The sequence below is a fragment of the Paramisgurnus dabryanus genome, chromosome 2 (assembly GCF_030506205.2).
Source record: "Paramisgurnus dabryanus chromosome 2, PD_genome_1.1, whole genome shotgun sequence".
NCBI lineage: Eukaryota > Metazoa > Chordata > Actinopteri > Cypriniformes > Cobitidae > Paramisgurnus > Paramisgurnus dabryanus.
Genome location: NC_133338.1, coordinates 23,697,965 through 23,724,059, shown reverse-complemented (window position 1 = coordinate 23,724,059; position 26,095 = coordinate 23,697,965). Strand labels below are relative to the sequence as shown.

The window sequence follows — 26,095 nt, the reverse complement described above, 5'->3', positions numbered from 1 at the left end:
GGATTTTGCTCATATTGCTCAGGCTGTTCTTCGCGGGTGCTCGTGAAGGCCATCTGCCCAGCCTACTGGCTATGATTCATGTGAACCGCTGCACCCCTATTCCAGCCCTGCTCTTTACAGTGAGTATCATACCTCCTAAACTCTCTCTCTTGTCCTACGTTTTCATTTCATTGAGTCGCTTGATCTAAATCCAGTTGTCTTCTGCCTCTCTCGCAGTGTATCTCCACACTTCTGATGTTGTGCACTAGTGACATGTACACACTCATCAACTATGTGGGCTTCATCAACTACCTCTTCTACGGTGTCACTGTTGCCGGGCAGATTGTGCTACGGATCAAAGAACCAGACATGTACCGACCAATTAAAGTAAGTCTTTGGTTGGAAAACTATAAAAACTATATTTAACAGACCAAATAGTGAAAATTTGTATCTTTAATATTGGAACAGTTTTAAAGGGCCCATATTACGCAAAATCCACGTTTAAACATAAATGTGTGTCGATAGTATGTGAACATAACAATCCTACAATGAAAAAAAATCCACTAAAACCAGGAATGGAATCCACTAAATGAATCCCAAATTAGAGCTGGCGAAAAAATCGTCTGCGATTCTCTGATTGTCATGCGTGTCTCTTCAGTATATCTGGTTCGGTGATTAGTAGTAAACCTCTATCACCTGCTGTCAGATGGAGCGGCATTTACTACACAGTGCCATATTTCTCCGAATACTAGGCAAAATCACATTTATAATCGTGGAAGATCGTCTTCGATTATGAACTCGATTTTGCCTAGCTTCTTGGTGAAATACAGCTCTGTGTAGTAAATGCCACTTCACTCTGCTTTTGCCAGCTCTAGCCCAAATAGGGGCATTTTGAACATGCTATAACCGAGGGGCAACCTTCCGATCTCTCTGATTAAGCCAATACATAATTGACTGAAACTGGCTGGATCAAAAAGGGAGTTAATTCTCATAGACCTCCATGTTAAAATGCCCTATACTTTACAGTAGAAAATAATATGTTTGCAACCTGGTACAACGATTGTTTTTGGTCTGTACAGCTAATTTCGCCCTATGACAACTGTGAGGGGGGACAACCTTCGGAAACCTATTGGTGACCTCACGGACACCATGTCCATCTTTTTTACAGTCTATGGCTATCATAGATATATACACTAGATGTCGCCTTGTGGTTCTAAGAATGCGTCAAAACCGTCGCCATCTTGGAACAGGGGTCTTGTCATAGGAAGTAGCTAAGGAATGCTACTATCTCCGCCTGTACTTCGAATTCATGGACGATAGCGGACTTTTGTGCTGCGTATGGATGTTAGGGCTGCTAGCACTATGCATTATAGCTAGAAAAAGTAGATTTTCAAAATATTAAAACTTTAATTTTTCTGGACTCAATGCTAAATACATGTCTGACTGTTGAAACCAATCAAAAGAAAACCAAGAAAATCATATTCATGACGAATTATGGTGATTTTATTTCCGTTACACCATAGCCTACAATGACGCTGATGCAGGATTCCCCTGTTTCAAGATGGCGGCTCTATTTGACGCATTCGGTCCAATGAACTGCCGTAGACAAGGCGACATCCAGTGTACATATCTATGTATGGCTATAACACATGATCTGCAGGGTATTTTGAGCCGAAACGACAAAGACACACACCTGAGACTTAGGGCGTTTTCACATTAGCACTTTTGGTGCGCACCCGGGTTCGATAGACATCAGAGTTCGGTACATTTGGATGATGTGAACGCTGTCTTCCGAACTCGGGTGCGCACCCGCGAAACGTACTCGAGTCCGCTTAAAAAGGGTGGTCTGGGGTCCGGTTCATGTGAAATCCAGATCGGTTCGCTGCTAATGTGAGCGCAATCGTACCAAATCGCGGAAGTGAACCACTGTTAATTACGTATTATATGGAATGTCCCACCAAAACAGACGTGTGTGTTTGTGTGTGTGCACTTACCTTGACAACAAAATGCATAGAATGCTTGCTTGACTTTTGTTCTTATTTTTTTAAACCTTTGGTTTTGTTTTCAAAGAAATAATACAGAAACGCACTTGCGTCTGTCTGCCCCAAACATACTAAAGTTATTTCGATGACAACGGTCTGTCCGCCGACGTCAATTTTTGCGGAGGCATTCAGAAATCAACTCTCTGCTTGCAGTTCGTCTTCTCGTTTACAGCGGTTGCCAAGCAACATGAGAACGCCCCGGCTGCAGCTTGATGATGCAAGCGTACCGCGGTTCGGATGCAAAAATAATATGTGAACACAGTCCATGGGGGTCATGGGGAGGGGGGAGCAATGGAACTCTGGTTCGGACCAGGCAATCGCACCACATGTGAAACCGCCCTTATATTACATCTTATAAAAATGAGCATAACAGTGGCCCTTTAACTTTAAGTATCCCAGGTAGATGCAGTATTGACTTGTTACCATATAATACCCAGTATTCTTTTAGCAAATTTACTTCTATTGCTATATTCTTTCCATCAACCAGAACTGCTATTTTTGAATAAATTTTTACATTTATTCATTTACAGACATATTGAATTAATTGTCTAGTTCTATGTGTACAGCATGCATACATCCTATTTAAGAATGAATCTTAATGTGATGATGGCCGAATGCTAACCTGGACTCTACCTGCTCCTCACAGATCAGTCTGGTATGGCCGGTCATCTATCTGCTGTTTTGGGCCTTCCTGCTGATTTTCTCCCTGTACTCTGAGCCTGTGGTCTGTGGCATTGGTTTGGCCATCATGCTCACTGGTGTCCCTGTCTATTTCTTGGGCGTTTACTGGGACAACAAGCCTCAGTGTTTCGATAAATTTGTCGGTAAGTGAAATAAAACCACTGTGTTTTAGATTTCAATGTATATTTGTCAAACAAAAACTGCAGTGCACAGTCCTGCTTTACCAGCTTTTTATTAAGTAAGTCCAGCAGCAAACCATCAAAATCCAGCCTGGACCAGCATGGAAAGCTTATCTATTAATCATGGTTTGAAGTTTGATTTCAAATCAGTGTGGTTTGGACTCTGACATTGAATATTGGTCTGTTTTGTGTTTCTCAGATAAGATAACATACATAGGTCAGAAGTTCTGTGTAGTGGTTTACCCAGCAGAAGACAAAAAGAAAGACAAGGAGTGTGAAGAAGAGATCGAGCTGAAGGAACAATCGGCCCCACTTTCAGGAGACGACAGCGAGACACCGAAATCAGCTGCTGAGTGCTGAACAGACAAATAGAGACACACTTTCATTCATTCACTCACATACTTACTGAACACTGGAAATCAAAGTCAGATTTTTTACATACCTCCAATAGGTTTGTTTTGTTGGTTTGTTTAGGCCTTTTCAGTTTTGCCTTTGTTGTTTTAAAGAGGGGGTTGCACGGGAGTGCAGTGGCTTAATGCAGGAGAGAGTCATGAACAGACACTAACAGCTGCTGGTCTTGTAGCTCGAATCTTAGCAACTGCTTCTCCTTCAGAATTAAAACATTACAATGCCTGAAACATAAAGCTCAAAAGTTATATATATTTAATGTATATAAACACTGTTTTGGAAAGGTCTGAAATGGAACGTGTAATTCCTGTTTTGCGACAAACATTGTTAAAATACCAAACGATTATGTGGCTTCATGAAATGGCAGGGTTTGTTTGTTTTATTTATTTATTTATTATTCGGCGCATTCTAATGTTATAATTCGTACCCCTCTCATCCCCCTCTTTATTCATGTCATTTAAGGACTCATCATTTTTATAAACGCATAAACTATTTGATTTTATCTACACATTTCATTTCACTTTTTTTTGGAGTATAATTTTTATATTTTTGATTGTCTAATCACATTTTTGTCACTGTAATATTAATTTTCCTTTTTAAGTGTGATAGCTCTGGGATGTCTTTGAATCATTTTGTAGACATACAAGAACCAGTTGTTGTGGTTCAGGGTCGTTTTCAGCCAGGTTTCTCTGGTACTAATACAATTCAAAGTATTTTTTTGCCTTATTACTTTACATACACCTTTATGAAGTTATTGTCAATGTTATTATTGATGTCAAAAATATTTTGTTTTCTGATATTTTTGAAGATAAAGTGTTAAAAACCTGAAGAGGATATTGTGAATGTGTGTTGTAAAAGTAAATTACATTTTTGTGCACAGAACTGAGGGCATAATAGTGCAGACTGCTAACGTGGAAAACAAAAAGAAATGTATAGCCAGTGTCTGTAGTATTGATGTATTAAATGTAAGAACGTAATAGTTCAATATTTTTGGTCCTACCATTGATTTTAAGGCAATACTAGTGATGAATATTCAAAAAAATTCAGAGTCAGATATATAATACATAAATATATAAATGTGTCTTAATTGTGTTGGATTGTATGTTAATATAGATGCAAAACAAGGGACCTTTAAAACTAGAAAATCTGGAATTTTAATCATATTCTGGATAATTACAGTACATCGATATACTTAACAATAAAAACATTTCAATTTAATTTTAAAAATTAACAAAAATATACATGATATTGATATACTTAACCTTTTTTTTTCCAATTTTGTACAAATAAACATGATATATTTAGTTGTGGATATATTGTCATACAGTTCAAGAATACATGACTTAAGTAAATTAAAATCACTGTATCCTGTTCAACACTTCTTGGTGATCACAGGGTGTTTTTTTTTTAATGTCACCTTTTTCTATTTAATATAAACTGTGTAAAAATGCCAATGGTTTTGCTTTGTTTTTGTGCTGTATAAAAGCAATAGAATGCTTATCTCCATATCCCAGTGTAATTCATGGCACATTCATTTTGCATGAGATTTCCCCCTCGACATTCCCAAGACACTATATTAAACTAAATCTATAATCTGATTTTATTTCTTCTGCTTAGTTGATGAGAGGTTGCACACACTTTAGTCACTGTACATAATATCAAAGGTGCGGAGCATCTTTGGTTTTATTGATGCTGCTCCTGAGCTGTGTCTCAATATCCAGCACTGCCAGCTCTGTTGTCAACACAATATTTTATACAAAAAATGACTGAAAATGCTGCAATTAAAGGTTTAAACTATCTATGCCCACAAACACTATTAAGCGGGGATACCGAAGTCCATGCAAAATGAAATCTCTGTACAATTTTGCACACGTTTAGTACTATCAGTAACAAAAGATTATATTAGTATTTTGAATGTCCTTGTCACAATCTATAAGTGAATGATTTTATAGATGTATTCAAACATGTACAGTCTGAAAGTATACAGATATCATAAAGCTCAAAAATACCACTTACACTTAACTGTTGGGTGAACGGTTTTTACCAGAGTCTTTATGTTTCTTATAAGTTTTGTATTTGTTTCAACTGTATATACTAAACAACAAATAAATCTATATGCTGAACCAAAATAGACCTTGTTCTCTGCAGTCATTCCATAAAAACTATACTATAGCGCCCCCTTGTGTGAAACAATACTAATACATAATGAAATATACACTTGACAAAGTAAATCTGAATGATTAGAGAATAAACTAAAACATGCTTGAATGTCAGCATCACTTTTTATTGACAAACACATACATGGGTTTTCAAACCAAACCAAACCAAACCAGCACATCTAAACTCTCAACAAAGTATAGGGGAGTGCCATTAACAGGAAAACGCTGAACATTCCAAACTGAAAACGAATAGTGGCTATTTTTTATCAAACCACCATACAGTTCACATGTTTTTGTGGCATGTGTGAACACTGACTAGATACTTCAGGTGGCCAACCCAGGTTTAGCGATTAGATTGTTTAGAGGAGGTTGTTGGGATGCTGGTGGATCTTTCCGCCTCTTAATGCAAGAACTAGATGCAACACCGAGCCACCCTGGATCTTGTAGTCTGCTGCCGTTTTCTCATCATTCCTGGGAAGCAAAAATGTGTGTTAGTAATCATTTTTATTTTGTAAAAAATATAATAATATACAGGAGCTGGATGAGTGTGTGCATGGTGCCGTACATCTGTTTTCCACTGTAGATGAGTCTCTGTTGCTGAGGTGGTATTCCCTCTTTCTCCTCCACCCTCTCTTTAATTCTTTCCACCTGATAAACACATCAATGCACACAACTAGTCAACATGTCTACTGTACACCGTGTAAAGCATGACTTGCCTGTGACTGTTAACTCATTAAAATTTTGTTTATTTGTTGAGTGAATCAATATGTCATATTGTACCTTGTCTGTGGGCTCGATGTCGATCTCGATTTCTTTGCCAGTGAGTGTCTATAAAAACAAGAAGTGCATACGAAGATTAGTCAGGTAACGTTAGATATAAATCCTCTGATGGGTACATCATCATTTATACTTTACAGTTGTCTGATTAGCCTTACAATATAACAACATCTGTTTCTCTGGTTTGCAATGTGATGATGTCTTTAATGCGGTGAGAAATTATTCAAATAGCGAACTGAAGAAAAGTGCATAATCTGAATGAATAGGCGAAATAAAATAACTTCTTACCTTCACTTTAATAAGCATTGTGGCTTCCTTTGTTCTACAAACACATGAAATGAAATTAACTGCAAATATATTAAACTGATGAGTGAAGTTCAGACAGCTAAAATCATTTATTCCCACAATTTCGCACTCTCGGACTTCCTTCGTCACAAAAAAATAATTCCTAACCTTTCAGTGTCTACATGGAAGGTTCCGAGGAGGTTTGTGCAAAATAATAAAGTTCGTTGTCAATATAAAATAAAGGAATTATTAAAACAAATAAGTAACGTGTTTTTATTTTATATTTATCTACGGCTAATTTACAGAATAACGTACACATTTTAAATAAAATATATGAAAAACCGCGAGTTTTTACGACAGTGGTTTCCCGTGAGTTTTTGTAGTTTTTTTGTGTGAGGTTTGAACCAGATATTGCCCGCCACAGGACTACAAGCGTTGACAGTCGTGAAGATCCGCCCCTCAAAAAATGCCGCTTTAACCCCGGAAACCTGCTTCATTCTCTGACATACAACCCGGTGCGCAGCGCCAGTTTAAGGTAGGAATATTGCAATGAATATATATGTATATAAGCACATATATGTGCATATTTATTTATATTTGTAATGGACATCAAAGCATTTTACGTCAACGTGACAAAAAAATCTATGACGTAGAATAATTGACATCCATGACATGTGCATAACACTTATCCAGATGTGACACATGTAACGTTACAGGTCATTTTGTTTTTATTTATATTTACGATACATTTGTCACTTTTTCATCCTTTACTTTATATATAAAATGTACTAAAAGTTGGGAAAAGAAACAAAAAATGTAGGATGAATTCAGTTTGATTGGGAATTTTGACAATCATCTCAATGTTAAAATGTTCCCGAATATACTTAAATTTACCCCCCTTTCACATTCGATACCCACCACATCCCTAGAACCCATGACTGTATCAGTGGGAATTTTTTCTCTATTGTTTTGTGTTTTGTCAGACAGTGAGGAATCTCAAGGCCATCTTCTTCAGCAGCCATGCCACGCATTGAAAATGACATTAAACTTGACTTCAAGGATGTTCTGCTTCGTCCCAAACGAAGCACCCTTAAAACCCGCAGTGAGGTTTGTTTTAACATAGTATTATTAGCCTTATTAAAATTATATTAATTACATGTGATAGTGTAAATGCAATGTCAACCATATTTACGGTTCCATTTTATTATTTTTCACACTTTCTTTCGTTTCAGGTGGATCTTATGCGCAGTTTCACATTCAGAAATTCAAAGAGCAGTTATCGTGGGATTCCCATCATAGCTGCAAACATGGACACTGTAGGGACTTTTGAAATGGCCCTAGCTTTACATCAGGTGACACGACTCTTTATAACAATCTTTTATTAACTTACAATAAACAAAGAAAAAAAGTGAATCAGTAAATTCCTCAACACTGATATTATGGCCTACAGGCATTTCATTTTGTAAGTATGTGCATTTCCTGGAAATAATGGCTAGGGCCGTGCTCTACCAGCTAGATGTTTGGATGTGCAAGCTTTTCTGTAACTTTCCATTATTTAAAAATGTCCTATTGAAATGTATTAGTACTAGTTTAAAGGGATAGTTGACCCAAAAATGAAAATTGCCCCAGGATTTACTCACCCTAAAGCAATCCTTGATGTATAAGATTATCTTATTTCCAGACAAACTCATTTGGAGGTATATTAGAATATGTCCTGGCTGTTCCAAGCTTTATAATGGTAGTAAATGGTGCTTTCGATTTGAAGCCCAAAAAAGTCCATCCATCTTACATTAAAGTAATCCACACACAGATCCAGGGCGTTAATAAAGGCCTTTTGAGGGCAATCGAAGCAATTTCATAAGAAAAATATCAATATTTAATGGGGCGATGAATGGGCTGGTTTTATTGTTTTATACGGTTGTCTAAGGTCTACATATGACATTTGAGTTGATTTTACATTTAAAAACATCAAAAGCAATAAGTAATAGGCTATTTTGTACCCTGGTTTTGAGGCTGGCTTGAGAAATGCTCCGTTTTGATGGGCGGGCCGCATTGAAGACCTGGACGTAAACGCCCACTGCTATGATTGGATACCTTAATTCCCGTCATTACATTTGGGGAATTGTTTTGAAAACCTTAATGTGTAAAAATAGCAACCGAACACATATATGTTCGACCCCCAAATGGTTTTGGGTGCTACAGATGATACACATAAATGACAATGCGTATGCTGAAGTAGCAATAAAACTTCAAACCCTGACGTGACTAAATGACTGTTTACAACACAGTAGCATCCTACTTTGGGAACACTCTTGTGAACGCGTGTCGGTCATGACCAGAAGCAAATTATTTAAATTTGTAAAGTTTCAAATATTTATCTTTTTCTATCAAAATCGCATTGATCACCCTCAGAAAGCCTTTATTAACCCCCTGGACCCGTGTGGATTACTTCTGTAAACGATGGATGGACTTTTTGGGGCTTTAAATCGAAAGCACAATTTACTATCACTATAAAGCTTGAAACAGCCAGGACATTTTCTAAATGACTTTTCTTAGAATGACGTGAGGGTGAGTAAATCATGTAGGTGAACTATGCCTTTAAGGCTGAGGTTATGTAGAAAAGATCACACCATACACTTGATACTAACTATTGTCTTTATTCTTATTTAGTTTAGTCTCTTTACAGCCATCCATAAGCATTACAGTGTGGATGACTGGAAAGAGTTTGCGGCAAAGCACCCAGAATGCATCCAGGTAAGCAAATCTTTTGCTTAGTATAAGTCTTTTTATTATAATTATCTTTTTCTTGAATCTTTTTATCTTTTTTAGAGCTTGGCGGTCAGCACAGGCACGAGTGAAGGGGATTTTGAAAAACTGGGGGCCATTGTAGCCGCTGTACCTCAAATTCAGTACATTTGTGTTGATGTAGCCAATGGTTACTCTGAACACTTTGTCAACTTTGTGAAGGACGTGAGGCAGAAGTTCCCTACACACACCATCATGGTCAGTTATTGGTCAAGAACAACATACTATTATTTTAATATGCATTATCTAATCTTATTAACAATAACTTTATTTTGTGTTTTAGGCCGGAAATGTGGTAACTGGAGAGATGGTAGAAGAACTGCTGCTTGCTGGTGCTGACATCATTAAAGTGGGCATTGGACCAGGTGACATCATCAGTTTCACAGTTGTTGTTAAATGCATGTTACAGTATATCATTTTTTTAAACCTATTTGTCTTTTCCTCGCTGTGTGTAGGTTCTGTATGCACCACCCGTAAGAAGACCGGTGTGGGTTATCCTCAGTTAAGCGCTGTCATTGAGTGTGCTGATGCTGCACATGGTCTGGGTGGACACATCATTTCTGTGAGACTTTTCTGTTTGCTTTCCTCACACATGAGCTCTTACATTTAAAAATAAAAATACAATCACTATGCAACTTTCACCTTGTCTGGACAAAGAATTTTCGTTCATGTTTTTTTGGGTCTCATCTGTTTTATAGGATGGAGGATGCACCTGCCCAGGTGACGTTTCCAAGGCTTTTGGTGAGTTTTGAATACGCTGCTTTATAATCGTACTATTAAACAAGAAGTTTTGTTAGGTTAAATGCTAAGAGATATGTACTTACATGAGATGTGGTGGTTTAAATATGCAACAATACTGTGGTGTCAACCGTAACCCTCATTTTTAAAACTTGACCTAACTCTATAATATTAAAGACATCAAAGTTATATTTTCACAGAATGATCTTTACATTACATAGAATGGATCACATTTGAATGGCAAATCTGTGTGATTGACAGGTGCGGGGGCTGACTTTGTGATGCTGGGAGGAATGCTCGCAGGTCATTCTGAGAGCGGCGGTGACACCGTAGAGAAGAACGGAAAGAAGTACAAACTGTTTTATGGCATGAGCTCAGATACGGCCATGAAGAAGCACGCAGGAGGTGTGGCAGACTACAGGTGAGTACAGAAGAGGGCGTTGATTATTTATCCAGTGATTTATAATAACATAAATGCTTTGCTACATTGTGAAAAGTGCTCTAGAAATAAAATTCAATTCATTAATGACATTTTGTGTGATTAGGGCATCTGAGGGTAAGACAGTTGAAGTGCCTTTCAAAGGGCCGGTGGATATGACTATAAAAGATGTGCTGGGTGGTGTTCGCTCCACCTGTACATATGTGGGTGCTGGTAAGCTGAAGGAGTTGAGTCGTCGTACTACCTTTATTCGAGTGACCCAACAACTCAACACTGTGTTTGGAAATGATAGTTAGACCAAGTCAGTTTAAAAGACTGGGTCCATATTGGGCCACATAAAGGTCATTTAGTTCTGTCCATAATCTAAAGACAAATGCATGTATATGCATAGACACACATGTACACACACACACACACACACATTAAATATATACAGTAATATATATTTTTGGGGTTCCTATAGCTATGAGCTGTTTAATTAAAATTATTTTTTCTAAATGCTTTATTAGGATCAAATGCAAAGGTCTTTATGACTACTTGCTCTTTGGAAACTTTTAGGAATTTAAGATCGACTGCTAAAGTTAAAATTGCAAACCTTTCAAAGAAAATCTTTGGTTGCATTTATTTCACTGTCCCAAAGTGTTTTGTGCCATTTTTGTTTTGGATTTATCATCAGCCTTTACACTGAAGTTTGTCTTCTGATCATTTGTTTAAACTTTTTAAGCACTCTATAAGAGCCTTATATTTTATCCATATATTGTGTTACTGTTTAATTATCTGCTGGGAATTTAACTCCATGTCTTATATTTCTGTACTTTAAAAAAATGTCAGTCTGTTCACATTTACTGGACCAACACATTTAAAGGATCATTACAGTGTTATAAAACAGTACTGTATGTTATAGACTTCCGTTACCTTATACTACCATACTGTTCTATAGCATATATTTAAAGACCAAGCTATTTTATTTCTTAAAAAAAATTAATATTTTATGTTATTAATTGTTTTTGTGGATCAAATATTGAGAAAGACACACATCTTACTTAAGACTTTATCAGTTTCTTGCGTAATATTAGGATAATATTGGAATAGTTTTATCTGGTTTATCTGACTCTTCACTTCACACAGTTAATGATTTTGTTTTTGATTGTGTTTGAAGTGGCAAAAATGAAATAAGATTATTAAAATGAAACACTTATTATTATTTGATTACTTATTATTACAAATTATTTGATAGGAAACAGTATGACTGATTATTGAAAGATTGAACTTGATCAATATTGTTTTGTATATTTTACATGTTTTAGTATTGTTCAATATATTTCACCTTGACTGATTTCACTTCACAGTATTTTGGATGTTAATTAAGCTCCTGTTTTGTGCAAATAAATCAATTTACAAACAATGTCTGACGTGTGGCTCTTGGATTACAGGTACACAATAATTAGTATTTGATACACTGTTAAAATTCCTTACTGCACATAAATGTTAAGTTTAAACATCTCATTCAACAGTCATTTCAACTTTTTTGACCAGTTAGAAGTTGTTATAAATTATAATAATAAAGTTGTAAGAACTTAAGCCCATTTAACCCTTAATCAGTGTTCAAAAATGATACAATTCTTTGGGGTCTGATAGACCTTTAAAGAGCAATTGCATAAGGAAATATATTTTTTATATGGAAAACTATACATATTTTTTTATTTACTTCTCTGTCAGAATCCTGCCGGATCCTGTTGGTATTTTAGTCTAGTTTAGCATGGCAGGGTTCTGACAGTACATATGTTCTATGTGGGAAGTGTGTGGTTGTAGTATTGGTTTATTTCGACCACGCATTTCTCGGGTCTCGTCACTTTTTCCCCGATCCCTTACTCGTGATTATTTTCAGCTGTATGTAATTTACTTTCTCCCTATTTAAGAGTCCTTGTGTTTGTTGTCCGGGGCACGTTCGTCTTGTTTCATGCCTTGTCCCATGCTTGTTTCTTGCCCTGTCGGTTCCAGTAAGTTTTGTATATATTTAAGTCTTGTTCTGTTTAATGTATTGAAAGTTATTGTTAGTTTTTGTTAAGTTTAGTGTTAGTTTAGTGTTGTCTTCCCTTGTCTTGTTTTGCCCCCTCGTGGGTTTTGTTTTCCTGGTTTTTCCCCTGTTTTGTAATAAATTCCCTTTTTGTTACGTCCGCATCTGGGTTCGTGTTTTGTGTTACCCCATTTCCTGACAGAACGAACGTGCCAATAAAGAACCCAGCGGACTATGGCCGAGGATCCAATTTGGTGGAATGCCCTTACCGCAGAGTCACGTTCCGGGTTTGGGTTTTTTCCACCACAAAAGGGACTCGGCCTGCATAGCTATGCCCAGAAGGTCCTGGACAGAAGGGCGTGCTTTCCGGATCGGATGGTCAACCGATACCTCCTGGCCGGCCTCGATAACCCTCCTCCTATTTCGGAACGAGCGGGTCTCATCTCCTTACCATTTTGGGAGATGGTGGACCGTCTCGAACTACAGCAAAGACCCCGGGAGGAGGAGCCGGCAGCCGGTCCACCGCCATCGGTTCCGAGGGGTTTCATCACGGGATCAATTAGACTGGGGAGTTCGGTCCCCGCCTCTCCGACTCCGAGGGGCTCACACACACCTGTCTTACCCACACCTACCCCTGTTCTTCCTGCTACACTTCCCGTACTCAGGAACCGGAGGAAGAAGAACAGGAGGAAGGGGGATCCGACCCAGCCACCAGAGCGGCCAGAGCGTCTAGAGCGCCCAGAGCCGTCGACGCAGCCGCCAGAGCGTCCAGAGCGCCTAGAGCCGTCGACGCAGCCGCCAGAGCGTCCAGAGCGCCCAGAGCCGTCGACGCAGCCGCCAGAGCGTCCAGAGCGCCCAGAGCCGTCGACGCAGCCGCCAGAGCGTCCAGAGCGCCCAGAGCCGTCGACGCAGCCGCCAGAGCGTCCAGAGCGCCCAGAGCCGTCGACGCAGCCGCCAGAGCGTCCAGACCGCCCAGAGCCGTCGACGCAGCCGCTAGAGCGTCCAGAACGCCCAGAGGCTTCGACGCAGACGCCAGCGCAGCCCCAGCCATGTGCGCCGCCAGCGCAACCCCAGCCTTGTGCGCCGCCAGCGCAACCCCAGCCTTGTGCGCCGCCAGCGCAACCCCAGCCGTGTGCGCCGCCCGCGCAACCCCAGCCGTGTGCGCCGCCCGCGCAACCCCAGCCGTGGGCGCAGCCAGCGCAACCCCAGCCGTGGGCGCAGCCAGCGCAACCCCAGCCGTGGGCGCAGCCAGCGCAACCCCAGCCGTGGGCGCAGCCAGCGCAACCCCAGCCGTGGGCGCAGTCAGCGCCACCCCAGCCAGACTTTGCCATTTTTGGCCATGGTCATCCCTGGACTCTCCCGAAGTCCACCCAGACTCTCTCCCCACCCTCCCACCCTGGACCACCCCCTATGAACTTTTGTGTTCCCCCACCCCCCCCTCCCTTGTTTATTATTTTTATTGTCCCATCCCAATCCAGTCATTGTTATGTCTTGTTTGCCCCTAATGTTATTTGTTATGTTTTCATGGTTTATGTCATGTATGCAGTCCGTCTTGTCCCGTGTTTAGTGTTCCCCCTTCGAAGGCGTCTAGTAGCCGCCTTTTGGAGGGGGGCGTACTGTCAGAATCCTGCCGGATCCTGTTGGTATTTTAGTCTAGTTTAGCATGGCAGGGTTCTGACAGTACATATGTTCTATGTGGGAAGTGTGTGGTTGTAGTATTGGTTTATTTCGACCACGCATTTCCCGGGTCTCGTCACTTTTTCCCCGATCCCTTACTCGTGATTATTTTCAGCTGTATGTAATTTACTTTCTCCCTATTTAAGAGTCCTTGTGTTTGTTGTCCGGGGCACGTTCGTCTTGTTTCATGCCTTGTCCCATGCTTGTTTCTTGCCCTGTCGGTTCCAGTAAGTTTTGTATATATTTAAGTCTTGTTCTGTTTAATGTATTGAAAGTTATTGTTAGTTTTTGTTAAGTTTAGTGTTAGTTTAGTGTTGTACGGTGGCCCTGAAGTGCAAACCACAACAACAAATTACTAAACAACAAAAACAAATTAAGAAACAACAACAAATTAAAAAAACACTACAACAAATTAAAAAACACCACAACAAATGAAAAAACACTACAGCAAATAAAAAACACTACAACAAATTAAAAAAACACCACAACAAATTAAAAAACACTGCAGCAAATTAAAAACCACTACAGCAAATTTAAAAACACTACAACAAAATAAAAAACAAATAAAAAACACAGCAGCAAGTTAAAAACAACACTACAGCAAATTAAAAAACAGAACTACAAATTAAAAAACACTACAGCAAATTAAAAACACAACTACAAATTAAAAAACACTACAACAAAATAAAAAACCATAACAAAATAAAAAACACAACAGCAAGTTAAAAAAACACTACAACAAAATAAAAAACACTACAACAAAATAAAAAACAACTTCAAAATAAAAAACACTACAAAACATAAAAAACACAACAACAAATTAAAAACACAACTATAAATTAAAAAACAACAACAAATTAAAAACACAACTACATTAACCTACCGGAAGAGGTAGGTACCAGTGGGCAACATGAGACATCGCTGATTGGACGACGCTGCAGTTCGGCTTTTGAACCGGAAGTTATTCTTCCTGTAGCACATTTTTTCAAACATGAATGTTACAGATGACCCAAACGTAGCAGCTGCTATTCAAGAGTATTTTGATTCAGGACATACATACGAGGTGATATTGGATATGCTTAGGACTAATCATGTAATTTCAATGAGTATGTGGACATTGAAGACACATTTAAAAGAAGCTGGACTGTACAGACGACGCAACTACTCTCCACTTCCTAAGGTGAGGCGTGCCATTTTGACCAAACGTAATAAATGTACTACTTTATCATCGTTTCAATAGTGGACTGCTGGGGCCGGCTAAGGGTACGGTCTGGAAACCGCTAACGATATAGTAAGCTAACGTTACATCCACAAGCAACGTAAGCATTACACTATTCTTATTAACTTACTCGAAGTTTGTTGGGTGTCTCTGATGGTAGATATTTCTTTAAGCCTTTTGCCACAGCCGCTGCAAAAGTTCGGGGACGGCTCAACCAGTTCTTTTCCACAGTTTGTGCAAAACATTTTGCTGTCCTTCCTCCTCTCCAAACCACGCGCTACAGGAATAATAACTTCCGGTTCAAAAGCCGAACTGCAGTGTCGTCCAATCAGCGATGTGTCATGTTGCCGACTGATACCTACCTCTTCCGGTAGGTTAATGTAGTTGTGGTTTTTAATTTGTAGTTGTTTTTAATTTTTTGTTGTGTTTTTTTAATTTGTAGTTGTGTTTTTTAATTTGTTGTAGTGTTTTTTAATTTGCTGTAGTGGTTTTTAATTTGCTGTAGTTTTTTTAATTTGTTGTTGTGTTTTTTATTTTGTTGTAGTGTTTTTTAATTTGCTGTAGTGGTTTTTAATTTGCTGTAGTTTTTTTAATTTGTTGTTGTTTTTTAATTTGTTGCAGTGTTTTTAATTTGTTGTTGTGTTTTTTTATTTGTTGTTGTTGTTTAGTAATTTGTTGTTGTGGTTTGCACTTCAGGGCCACCATAGTACGGTCTTCCCTTGTCTTGTTTTGCCCCCTCGTGGGTTTTGTTTTCCTGGTTTTTCCCCTGTTTTGTAATAAATTCCCTTTTTGTTACGTCCGCATCTGGGTTCGTGTTTTGTGTTACCCCATTTCCTGACACTTCTCAACTATGTGGACATTTGGAAGTTTTTACCTATTTACTGCACAATTACTTAACCTAGGCCAAAACATTTTTAAAAGAAAAAAATCACGTAAATGTCTATCTTAATTCAATCTAAATTGTTTTTGGACATTGCTCTATGTGTTAGGGATAGAATACTGACATCTGCTGGTTTTTGGAAAAACTTTAGAAATTTTAATTAAAGAAAGTGCAATGACCACATATATCCAATAGAGATCCATAGGGACTCAGGCTTCAACTTCTCCTCACAACTTTATGATATATATATATATATATATATATATATATATATATATATATATGTCAGTGGCAGCCGGTGACTTCTTTTTTCGAAGGGACGCTCGATGCAAAGTTGTCACAAAATGTGTGTAGCCCTTCATGTGTGTGGTTCCTTTTTCAAAATATGTGTTCTACACGTCGAGTATGTGCATCACGTGTTTTGTCAAAATAATTGCCTGCTGCAGACGCGACTAAAGAGTTTATGATAAAAGAGACGCTCGCTTTGCCAGATACTCGCATAATCTAATGCATAATCAGAGTTTACTGTTAAGGGAGTGTCTTGCGTGTATTTTGTGAACGTGAGCGTCTCTTTTGTCATAAACGGTTTTGACGTGTGTGCAGCAGGCACTTATTTTGACAAAACACGTGACGCACATGGTTCACATGACGCAACAAACACATATTTTGAAAATACAAAACAACAGCACCAATAAACTAATTCACAGGAGTACACAGAACAATTTTTTTATACAAATCAATCACATGGCTTATAAACAAGTGAAAGAACAAACAGAGTGCAAAACACTGATGGTACTTTGTATTATGAACTAAAGTCCATGCACATCTGCCAGATGTTGACATAAGCAATGCAGATCTTGTAGTTTGTGCAAGTTCGTCCCATTTTTTATTAATGCTCCAGGACAAGACCTTGGTTCAGGGGCATTGCATCTCGGGCCCTATGCATAGGCAGTCTTGATGGGCCCCCATGCCCCACCCTCATAATATAGTCAGACTTTTCAAGGGCCCTCTCTTCCTTTGGGGCCCTGGTAATCAGTACTGGTTTTCGACCCAGTCCGACGCCCCTGCCTTGGTTTATAGAAATGTTCAGATTTATAATGGATTTACTTTTTTTTTTTGACAAACAAAATGAAAAAAATTCAATTTTCAACATGGGGTCATTGTGACCCCAAACACCTTAACAATAGTAATATTTTTACACACCTTTAGAACAACCAAATCAAGCCCAGTTTTTTTTGTGCATGTTTAGATATAGATTTTTTAGGAAAACTCACAGAGTTTCAAGCTCCTGAGATGAAGATAACACTTTTAAAAAATGAAGGAAAAGTCTACACTGATTAAGGGTTAACTTTATTTTGAAGTTATACCAACTTCTCACTAGTCAAAAAAGTTGAAATGACTTGTTAATTAAAGTTTTAAAACTTAAAAATTTAAGTGCAACAAGGATTTTTTTTTACTATTGTAGATTATTTCATTTTAAAAACAGCATGCATACAAATGTAGGTTACTTGACAATTTATCATGCACATACAAATGTTCACAAAAAAGGCAAGCTTTTACACATGTGCATATCTAATTGTGCACATAAAGTCTTATTATAGTAAGCATCATTACAGTTAACCTTTTATTACAGTAATTTTTTACCATTATTCCCTGTGACACCATTGGCCTGTTCATTACAGCTGGGGCCTCATTTATAAAGCGTGCGTACGCACAGATTTGATCGTACAGTTTGCGTACGCAAAAATCCACGGCAAAGTGCATATTTATAAAAGTTGTCTTTGACGTGGAAAAGTGCTTAGCGCCACGTCAGGGTCTGAGCAGACGTACGCACTTTTGCTTGTCTGATTGCTGCAGGTTTTTGGAAATATAAGCCATTCTTGCTGTTTGAAATTTGGTTTAAACATTGAGAAGTGCTCTTTTATATGTCTGTGACATTAATTAGGCATCGTTTAAAGGCGGAGATCTGAAACTGCTCGGCTGCGCACAAGTTCAAGTTCATTTGCGATTTATAGATTTGAAAGGGGTACGCGCGTTTTTTGCGCGTACATTCGGTTTATGAATCACACGTACGCATTTTTTATAAATGATCGTAAGATCAAATGTAGGATGGTTTTTACGCAGCATTTTATAAATGAGGCCCCTGGATTTACAAACAAATTGCTTTAAAATCTTGTGCTGTATAAATTGATCTCATAGTTAAACAATTGCTTTTTGGTATAAATTTCATTGACAGATTGTTCAGAATTTTGTTTCCAGTTCTTTTTTCTCTTAAAGCAACACTATGTAGTTTTTTTAACTTTAAATAATGTCTCTAAAATTTAAAATAAACAAACTTTTAACTGGACAAATTGTACTGTTGCTGCAACCTGAGCAGCCTCCTAGCTGCTACAAGCACACTCTGAAAGTGGCGGTGGAGGGTAGAAAACACAGCCCCGCCCCTCCCCCTGCCTGCAGAAGAGTGTCTGATACCAGGCACTGTTGCGCTTTTCAACCACATGGGGGAGCTGTAAGTCATTTTTACATGGAAACTACATGTTGCTTTAAAAGTAAGTTAACATTGTGGGTAAAAATAATAATAACACAAAAATCACAAACAAAACTTAACTTCTCAAATCCCGTTTTTCAGTTTGCATCTCAGAGGAACATTTTTCCAAATGATTGGATCTGATTTAACGATTGCTGTTAGAATCATGTATTAACATGATGAACAATTGCACAAATGATATATGGAAAAACAGGTTGAATATAATTGCATGGTCATGTTATATCTTGTAAATCAGGGACAAATTTGATGACGTGTACAGTGAGGAACAGATGGTAATAAACAATATGCTAACCTTTATCCTATAGTTAAACAGTAAGGACACACACGCCAGGCCACATTTACATGAACCCACAAGTGATGGAGAAAAGCTCATTTGTTAGTAAAATTCCTGATGGTTAGATCATCCATTCAATCGTGCTTGTGTGTTCTTGTGGGGAGTATTTTCTGCCATTGAACGAATGATCAGAGTTATGATGAGTATCTCTTATTTGTTTTTATTAGAAATCATTTGGTGTACTGTTACCTAAACAATACTACTGACATACAAAACAAGTCAGGTTTGACAGGTTGAGTTTGCAAAAGTGGGAGGGACAGAGATCTACTTCATATACTGTGTTCGTACAGTAGTTGTCTTCTATCTTTTATCAGAAATGGCTTCTTTGAGCAGTTTCCTGCGTGCAGATCATTTGGTTTGTTCAATCTGTCAGGATGTCTTCAACAACCCAGCAACGATCCCGTGCGGACACAACTTTTGCATTACCTGCATCACTGAGCATTGGAACAGCAGCATAGGAAGTCCTTGTCCCCTATGTAAAAAAGACTTTTATTTGAAACCAGACCAGATCGCTATCAATAGAGAGTTCAGAGACATCATTGATCAACTGAAGCAGGGGGAAAGTCCTATTCAACCTGGAAAAACTCCATGTGACGCCTGTGTAAAGATAAAGCGATGCGCTGTAAAGTCTTGTGTGGATTGCGGAGTAACTTTTTGCAAGATGCATCTAGAGCCTCATAACACTGTAGAAAGACTCAAGAAACACAAACTGATCGAACCTCATTTGATTTTGAAGGATTATATATGCCAGAATCACGACAGACCGCTGGAGCTGTTCTGTAGAGATGATCAGACGCGTTTGTGCCTTTTCTGCATTAAGGAAGACCACAAAACTCACAACATTGTTACTTTAGAGGAAGAGAGTGCAGAAAGGAAGGTAAAGCATTAATGTCTTTCTCAATAAGGTTGATTTTATAGCATTGCATCTTTAGAATCAAAGAGAGTTTAATTTTCATTCACAGACTCAGGTTGGAAAGAGCCAGGCAGAGGTTCAAGAGATGATTCAGGACAGAATCAAGAGAAGTGAAGAGATCAATAAACCGGTACAGCTCAGCAGGGTCAGTCTTTAGTAACTTTATGCTTTACAATTTCCTTATATGTGGCTCTATTGTGTTTAGAAGCAATAACAAACATAATCGTATCATTTAGCAAAAAATAAACAAAGAGAAAGCAGACTGCGTTGAGCTCTTCACTCTTCTGATGCACTCCATTGAGACATGTCAGTCTGAGCTGCTTAATCTAATGGAGGAGAAGCAGAAAGCAGCAGAGACTCAGGCTGAAGATCTCTTTAAAGAGCTGGAGGAGGAAATCGCTAAACTAAAGTTGAGAGAGAATGAGCTGGAGAAGCTCTCACATACTGAAGATCACATCCACCTCCTACAGGTCAGTTTAGTCTCTCTCTCTTTTCATATTATCTCAATACAACACTCCTCATACCGATAGATTTTATTCTGCTGTAGAGTTACCCATCCCTGTGCAGCCCTTTAAACAGTAGGGACTGGTCTGAGATCAGTATTACCACTCCTTGTTTGAGCGTGGATACCGTGAGGAAAGCGCTGACAAAGCATCAGGAATCGCTAAGTTTGTCTGTGACGAAAGTTACAGGAATTGGTGAGTTTGGCATTGTGTGCTGTGATATTTTGACACAAAAAAAATTCATTTTTGTAAATAAACTTTTTGTTTCCACAGAGCTAAGCAAAATAAAGTTGTTTGCAGGTACAAGTCTGAGCTATATCCCCATTTACATCTATATAAATAAAAAAAATTTTGTTAACCCCAGACTATATTTTAAAACCCCAAAAATTCTCTTTAAGTGAACGTGACTATGGATCCTCAAACAGCTCACCCTAAACTGCTCTTATCTTTGGATGAGAAACAAGCCAAATATGAAGAAATACGACAGGATGTCTCAAACAGCCCGATGAGGTTTGACACTTGCCCCAGTGTCCTGGGAAAAGAGGGATTCTCTTCTGGGAAATTTTATTTTGAGGTTCAAGTGAAAGAGAAGACTGAGTAGGATTTGGAGGTGGCCATAGAGTCTGTTAAGAGGAAGGGAACAATCACTTTAAGTCCAAGGAATGGATTCTGGGCGTTGTGGTTGAGGAATGGAAGTGAATATAAGGCCTGTGACTACCCGTCTGTCTCTCTCTGTCTGAGAGTGAAACCGCAGACGGTGGGTGTGTTTGTGGATTATGAGGAGGGTCTGGTGTCATTTTATGATGTAGAGTCCAGGTCTCATATATACTCTTTCACCGGTCAGTCTTTTAATGAAAAACTTTATCCATATTTCTGCCCAGGCTTTATTAATGGAGATCAAAATTCAACTCCACTGATCATCCCACCTGTAATAGAAAATTAGTCATTAATATCTTTATACATGAGGATAAATGTCAAACCGGTGGCACATGCAGTACAAAAGCTTAAAGGAATATTCCATTTTCTTAAAAGAAAAATCCAGATAATTTACTCACCACCATGTCATCCAAAATTTTGATGTCTTTCTTTGTTCAGTCGAGAAGAAATTATGTTTTTTGAGGAAAACATTGCAGGATTTTTCTTATTTTAATGGACTTTAATAGACACCAACAATTAACACTTAACTCAACACTTAACAGTTTTTTTCAACGGAGTTTCAAAGGACTATAAACGATCCCAAACGAGGCATAAGGGTCTTATCTAGCGAAACGATTTTCATTTTTGTCAAGAAAAATAACAAATATGCACTTTTAAACCACAACTTCTTGTCTAGTTCCGTTCCAGCGCGACCTAACGTAAATGCGTAGTGACGTAGGGAGGTCACGTGTTACATATATAAAACGCACCATTTGCGGACCATTGTACACAATAAACTGACACAAAGACATTAATTAGTATCAGTTGATATTAGGGTGGCCATTCGTGCCAGTTCCGCCGGACACGTCCCGAACATGTTTTCGGGTTCGTTCTCCGAAGTCGCGTTGCTCGACCGCATACGTCATCGAGGTTCTCACATTTCAGTTAAAATACATTAGAAAATTAAGATTAATTTCTTTTAAGACATACAATCATTGTAGTTTAATTCTTACCTTGAAATGGAACGGTTGCTTTTTTAAAATTAAACCCGAAATATTATTTCAAGTTGTGCTTTAAAAGTGTATATTTGTTATTTTTATTGTCAAAAATGACAATCGTTTTGCTAGATAAGACCCTTATGCCTCGTTTGGGATTGTTTATAGTCCTTTGAAACTCCGTTGAAAAAAACTGTTACGTGTTGATTTAAGTGTTAATTGTTGGTGTCTATTAAAGTCCATTGAAATGAGAGAAATCCTGCAATGTTTTCCTCAAAAAACATAATTTCTTCTCGACTGAACAAAGAAAGACATCAACATTTTGGATGACATGGTGGTGAGTAAATTATCTGGATTTTTCTTTTAAGAAAATGGACCATTCCTTTAAGCCCTTGAATTTTTTCTGGCAGACATATTTATCTGAAGCAATGTAAAGTGCCTTTAAACCTATATTTTTTCAGAATGTGTGTTCTCTTTTGAAATTTTGAAAGTAACTTTGTGTAGCACTTTTCATTGTACACCCTTAAAAATAAAGGTGCATTCACAATGCCATAGATGAATCATTTTTGGCTGAATGGTTCCATAAAGAGCCTTTAACATCTGAAGAACTTTTCTGTTTCACAAAAGGTCCTTTATAGCTAAAAAGGTTCTTATAGGTTATAAAAAGGACAGAAAGTGGCATCGCTGTTTTAAAGCACTTTTGTTTTTTGGAGTATAAAAAAGTGAAGATGAACTGCTGTCATTTTGCTCACTTTTGTAAGTCGCTTTGAATAAAATACACTGTCAAAAAATGTGTCCATGCAAGCTGTCACTGTGGCTTCACCTTTTCAAAAAGTGCAGCTTTGCACCTAGTTCATATTAGTACCTCAGGGTACATATTGGTACCAAAGGTTGCATATTGATATATCAAAGGTACATATTGGTACCAAATGTATACATATCTTTACCTAATGGTACATATTTAGACCTTTTTAAAGGGTACACTCTTAGAACGAATGTGTTAATGTGTTAGTGTTCCTAATGTGTTGTCCCAGAATCCACCCATCTTATTATTGAAACAACACATTTTGTGTTACTTTTACTATTTGAACACAAAATCAACACAAAATTACACATAATATATTAAAAGCTTAACGTACAAAGATGTGTAAATCCTTTCTAAGAGTGTACTGTCCCAGTGCAGCTGGGGTACATAATTTTTCATATTTTTAGTGTACGGGTCTGCTAAATGCATGCATGTATAATGTAAATGTTTTCTGCAAATCAAACCCATCACCTTTGTCCTACTAACATGCGCTGTGGTCAACAGCAACTGTATTTAAAGGAAAATTTCACCTTTTCAAAAATATTGCTTTATATTGAAAATACTTGATATTGTAATACTGAATTTTATAATTTATGAAACTACAAAAATAATCATGCAAATAGCATCGCTCTTCTAAAAAAAGATAAGACAATAATCTGACACAAACTGAGTAAAAAATATTCATGGTTAATGTGATACTGGCATTTTCAGTCACTCTGTAATGACATATGTGGCAGCTTGTTATATTAGTAATTGCAGAAGAGATGGTCCACTTACATTTGTTTGCAGATGCCATTTCATTTCATTATAAATATTTTATTATGTTTATAAACACAATAAACATGAAAGAAAATGAAAGATTGATGATTTTATAGCATTTGTAAAAAACGGTCAAAGGTTGATTCTCTATCATTTGGTCAAAGTTCTTCATTAGACGTTCAGTGATCAAGACGTCTGAAAATGGTGAGTAAACATCTTTACTCGATTTAACAAGTTGACAAATTTTAACGATTTTAAGACTTTTAAATTTGGCACAGATTAGTTCATGTTTAATAGACATTTACATTGGTTTACATTTACAACAAAGTTAAACACTGTTATTCTCTTCATTGCAGTACTGTACTGTGAATGTGTACACTGCTTTATTGTCTATTAAGTCGACATCTTAATTTTGAATAGAGTAATTAGTTATTAAAGATTGTGAAGATAATGGCAGAATTCGCACAACCACCAAGAAAAGTTGTCAAAATGGGCAGCATGACAGAACCTATTGAGTGTAAGTACACAGCATTTTATTATTGAATCAGCTGTGCTTGTTTGCTCCTCTTTACTGTATAATAAAGATTTGTTGTTGTTTGACGTTATTAGTCTCCACAGATCTTAAGAAGATACAGTCGTATGCAGGTACATTGTGATATTTGTATTATTTTAACTTAACATATTGTGGAAATCTATACTTGGCAAATACTTAAATATATAAAAAAATCTGACTGTATTGTTACATTTGTAATTTAATCTATTTTTAATTTTCCAATTTTTTCTCTCTTTCAGTGGACGTGACTCTGGATCCTGATACAGCTCATGCATGTCTCGTGCTATCTGAAGATAGGAAAGAAGTGAGAATGCAAGTCAGTGAAAATATTAAGCATGACCTTCCAAACAACCCAGAAAGGTTTGACTTATGCCCCAGTGTTTTAGGAAAAGAGGGATTCAGCTCAGGAAGGATTTACTTTGAGGTTCAGGTAAACGGTAAAACAGACTGGGATTTAGGAGTAGCCACCGAATCTATTAAGAGGAAAGGAAACATAATTCTGAGTCCTAAGAATGGATACTGGACTGTGGGTCTGTGGAGAGGAAATGATTATCAGGCAAGTGCATCTCCCTCTGTTCCTCTCTCTCCGAAAATAAAACCGCAGACGGTGGGTGTGTTTGTGGATTATGAGGAGGGTCTGGTCTCATTTTATGATGTAGAGTCCAGGTCTCATATTTATTCTTATACTGGTCAGTGTTTCACTGAGAAACTCTATCCATATTTCTATCCTGGTAAAAACAAAGAAGATAAAATGCCATTAATAATATCAACTGTCAGTCAAAGTGAATAAAGCCATAACATGTTAACTAGAAGTATATTAGTTTTTCTTGTACAGATTCCATAGGAAATAAACAATGTTGTCTATGTTAATGTTAAATTTCTGTCATCAAACCTGTTTAAATGTCTTTGTTCTGGTGAACACAAAAGAAAAAATTTGATAAATGATGGAAAGCACACAGTTATGGTAGTAAAAACAAATACTATGGACGCCAATACCATCAATGGTGTGCTTACCATCATTTATCAAAATACCTTTGTTTGTGTTCAACAGCTTTAAAAAAATTATACATAAAAATAAAATATTTTGGGCTAGCTATTTCTTTTAATCTGTCTGTACTGTGTTTATGTTTTTAAGTCTGATTAGGCATAGACATGTATGTGGGCACATGTCTCCAAAATCTTCTTGTAAATTTTGTTCTTGAAATTCAAGTTTAATCATGATTTACAAGGCTATGTTTAAAGTTTGGAAGGTTCTGTGGAAATGTATTTACATTTATTTATTCACAATATTTTAATTATTTACTATTAAATTACACAAAAATGTGTTAACAATTCAATGTGTACAATACACTTACAATATATATCATCAAAATTAATTCAACAATACTTAATTTTTATTATTTTATTACTTAATTATGTGTTAGTGAGCAGAACATAATTCATCAAAAATCTGTAGGTGAATTGTGCTGTGCATTTCTAAATAATATTTGTATAAATTGTTTTGTAAAAGTTGTCTTTATTGTCTAGCTTTGTAAATGCATTATTTTATATATGCAGCAGTACACTGATGATTTTGGTACCCTATTGTTAATTATTACATGGCTCTCTGGAATGCTTGATTCTGATTGGTCAGTTGAGACATTTGCAGGTTCGTTCTTTTCAAATAATAACCGCTCCAAAATAATAACGCATAGCCGGACTACTTGCACGAGTAAAATCGCTCCGCGCCAATAAAGATCAATAAAGATTACTGTCTGTTTGGCG

At 37.5% G+C, this 26,095-nt stretch overlaps 4 protein-coding genes across 5 annotated transcripts in view; 3 read left to right on the top strand and 1 right to left on the bottom strand.

Moving 5' to 3' along the window:
• slc7a8a (solute carrier family 7 member 8a) overlaps window positions 1-5,418 on the top strand; it is a 31,231-nt gene extending 25,813 nt beyond the window's left edge. The window contains exons 8-11 of the mRNA XM_065248698.2: window positions 23-119; window positions 217-366; window positions 2,668-2,845; window positions 3,081-5,418. Coding sequence (XP_065104770.1) covers window positions 23-119; window positions 217-366; window positions 2,668-2,845; window positions 3,081-3,241 — 586 coding nt within the window. The 3' untranslated portion in view covers window positions 3,242-5,418. The remainder of the gene's footprint in view (window positions 1-22; window positions 120-216; window positions 367-2,667; window positions 2,846-3,080) is intronic.
• Window positions 3,743-6,678, bottom strand: nedd8 (NEDD8 ubiquitin like modifier). The gene is made up of 4 exons (XM_065248701.2): window positions 6,514-6,678; window positions 6,229-6,276; window positions 6,014-6,096; window positions 3,743-5,919 (listed from the first exon to the last, which is right to left on the bottom strand). The coding sequence occupies exons 1-4, from the start codon at window positions 6,529-6,531 to the stop codon at window positions 5,808-5,810; spliced, it is 261 nt and encodes an 86-aa protein (XP_065104773.1). The 5' UTR covers window positions 6,532-6,678; the 3' UTR covers window positions 3,743-5,807.
• Window positions 6,679-6,960: 282 nt separating this feature from the next.
• Window positions 6,961-11,899, top strand: gmpr2 (guanosine monophosphate reductase 2). Of its 2 annotated transcripts, none has more exons than XM_065248699.1 (10): window positions 6,961-7,045; window positions 7,494-7,617; window positions 7,743-7,862; window positions 9,181-9,264; window positions 9,340-9,513; window positions 9,599-9,680; window positions 9,771-9,877; window positions 10,014-10,056; window positions 10,315-10,474; window positions 10,599-11,899. In XM_065248699.1, exons 2-10 carry the CDS (start codon window positions 7,531-7,533, stop codon window positions 10,786-10,788), a joined length of 1,047 nt encoding a protein of 348 aa, XP_065104771.1. In that variant the 5' UTR covers window positions 6,961-7,045; window positions 7,494-7,530; the 3' UTR covers window positions 10,789-11,899. The 2 variants fall into 2 exon arrangements, with proteins under 2 accessions (XP_065104771.1, XP_065104772.1); XM_065248700.1 differs by having other exon boundaries at window positions 6,971-7,045; window positions 7,498-7,617.
• Window positions 11,900-19,451: 7,552 nt separating this feature from the next.
• On the top strand, window positions 19,452-25,177 carry LOC135730781 (E3 ubiquitin-protein ligase TRIM39-like). The gene is made up of 6 exons (XM_073812221.1): window positions 19,452-20,044; window positions 20,130-20,225; window positions 20,317-20,550; window positions 20,628-20,778; window positions 20,857-20,883; window positions 24,571-25,177. Exons 1-6 carry the CDS (start codon window positions 19,484-19,486, stop codon window positions 25,119-25,121), a joined length of 1,620 nt encoding a protein of 539 aa, XP_073668322.1. The 5' UTR covers window positions 19,452-19,483; the 3' UTR covers window positions 25,122-25,177.
• Window positions 25,178-26,095: the final 918 nt, after the last annotated feature.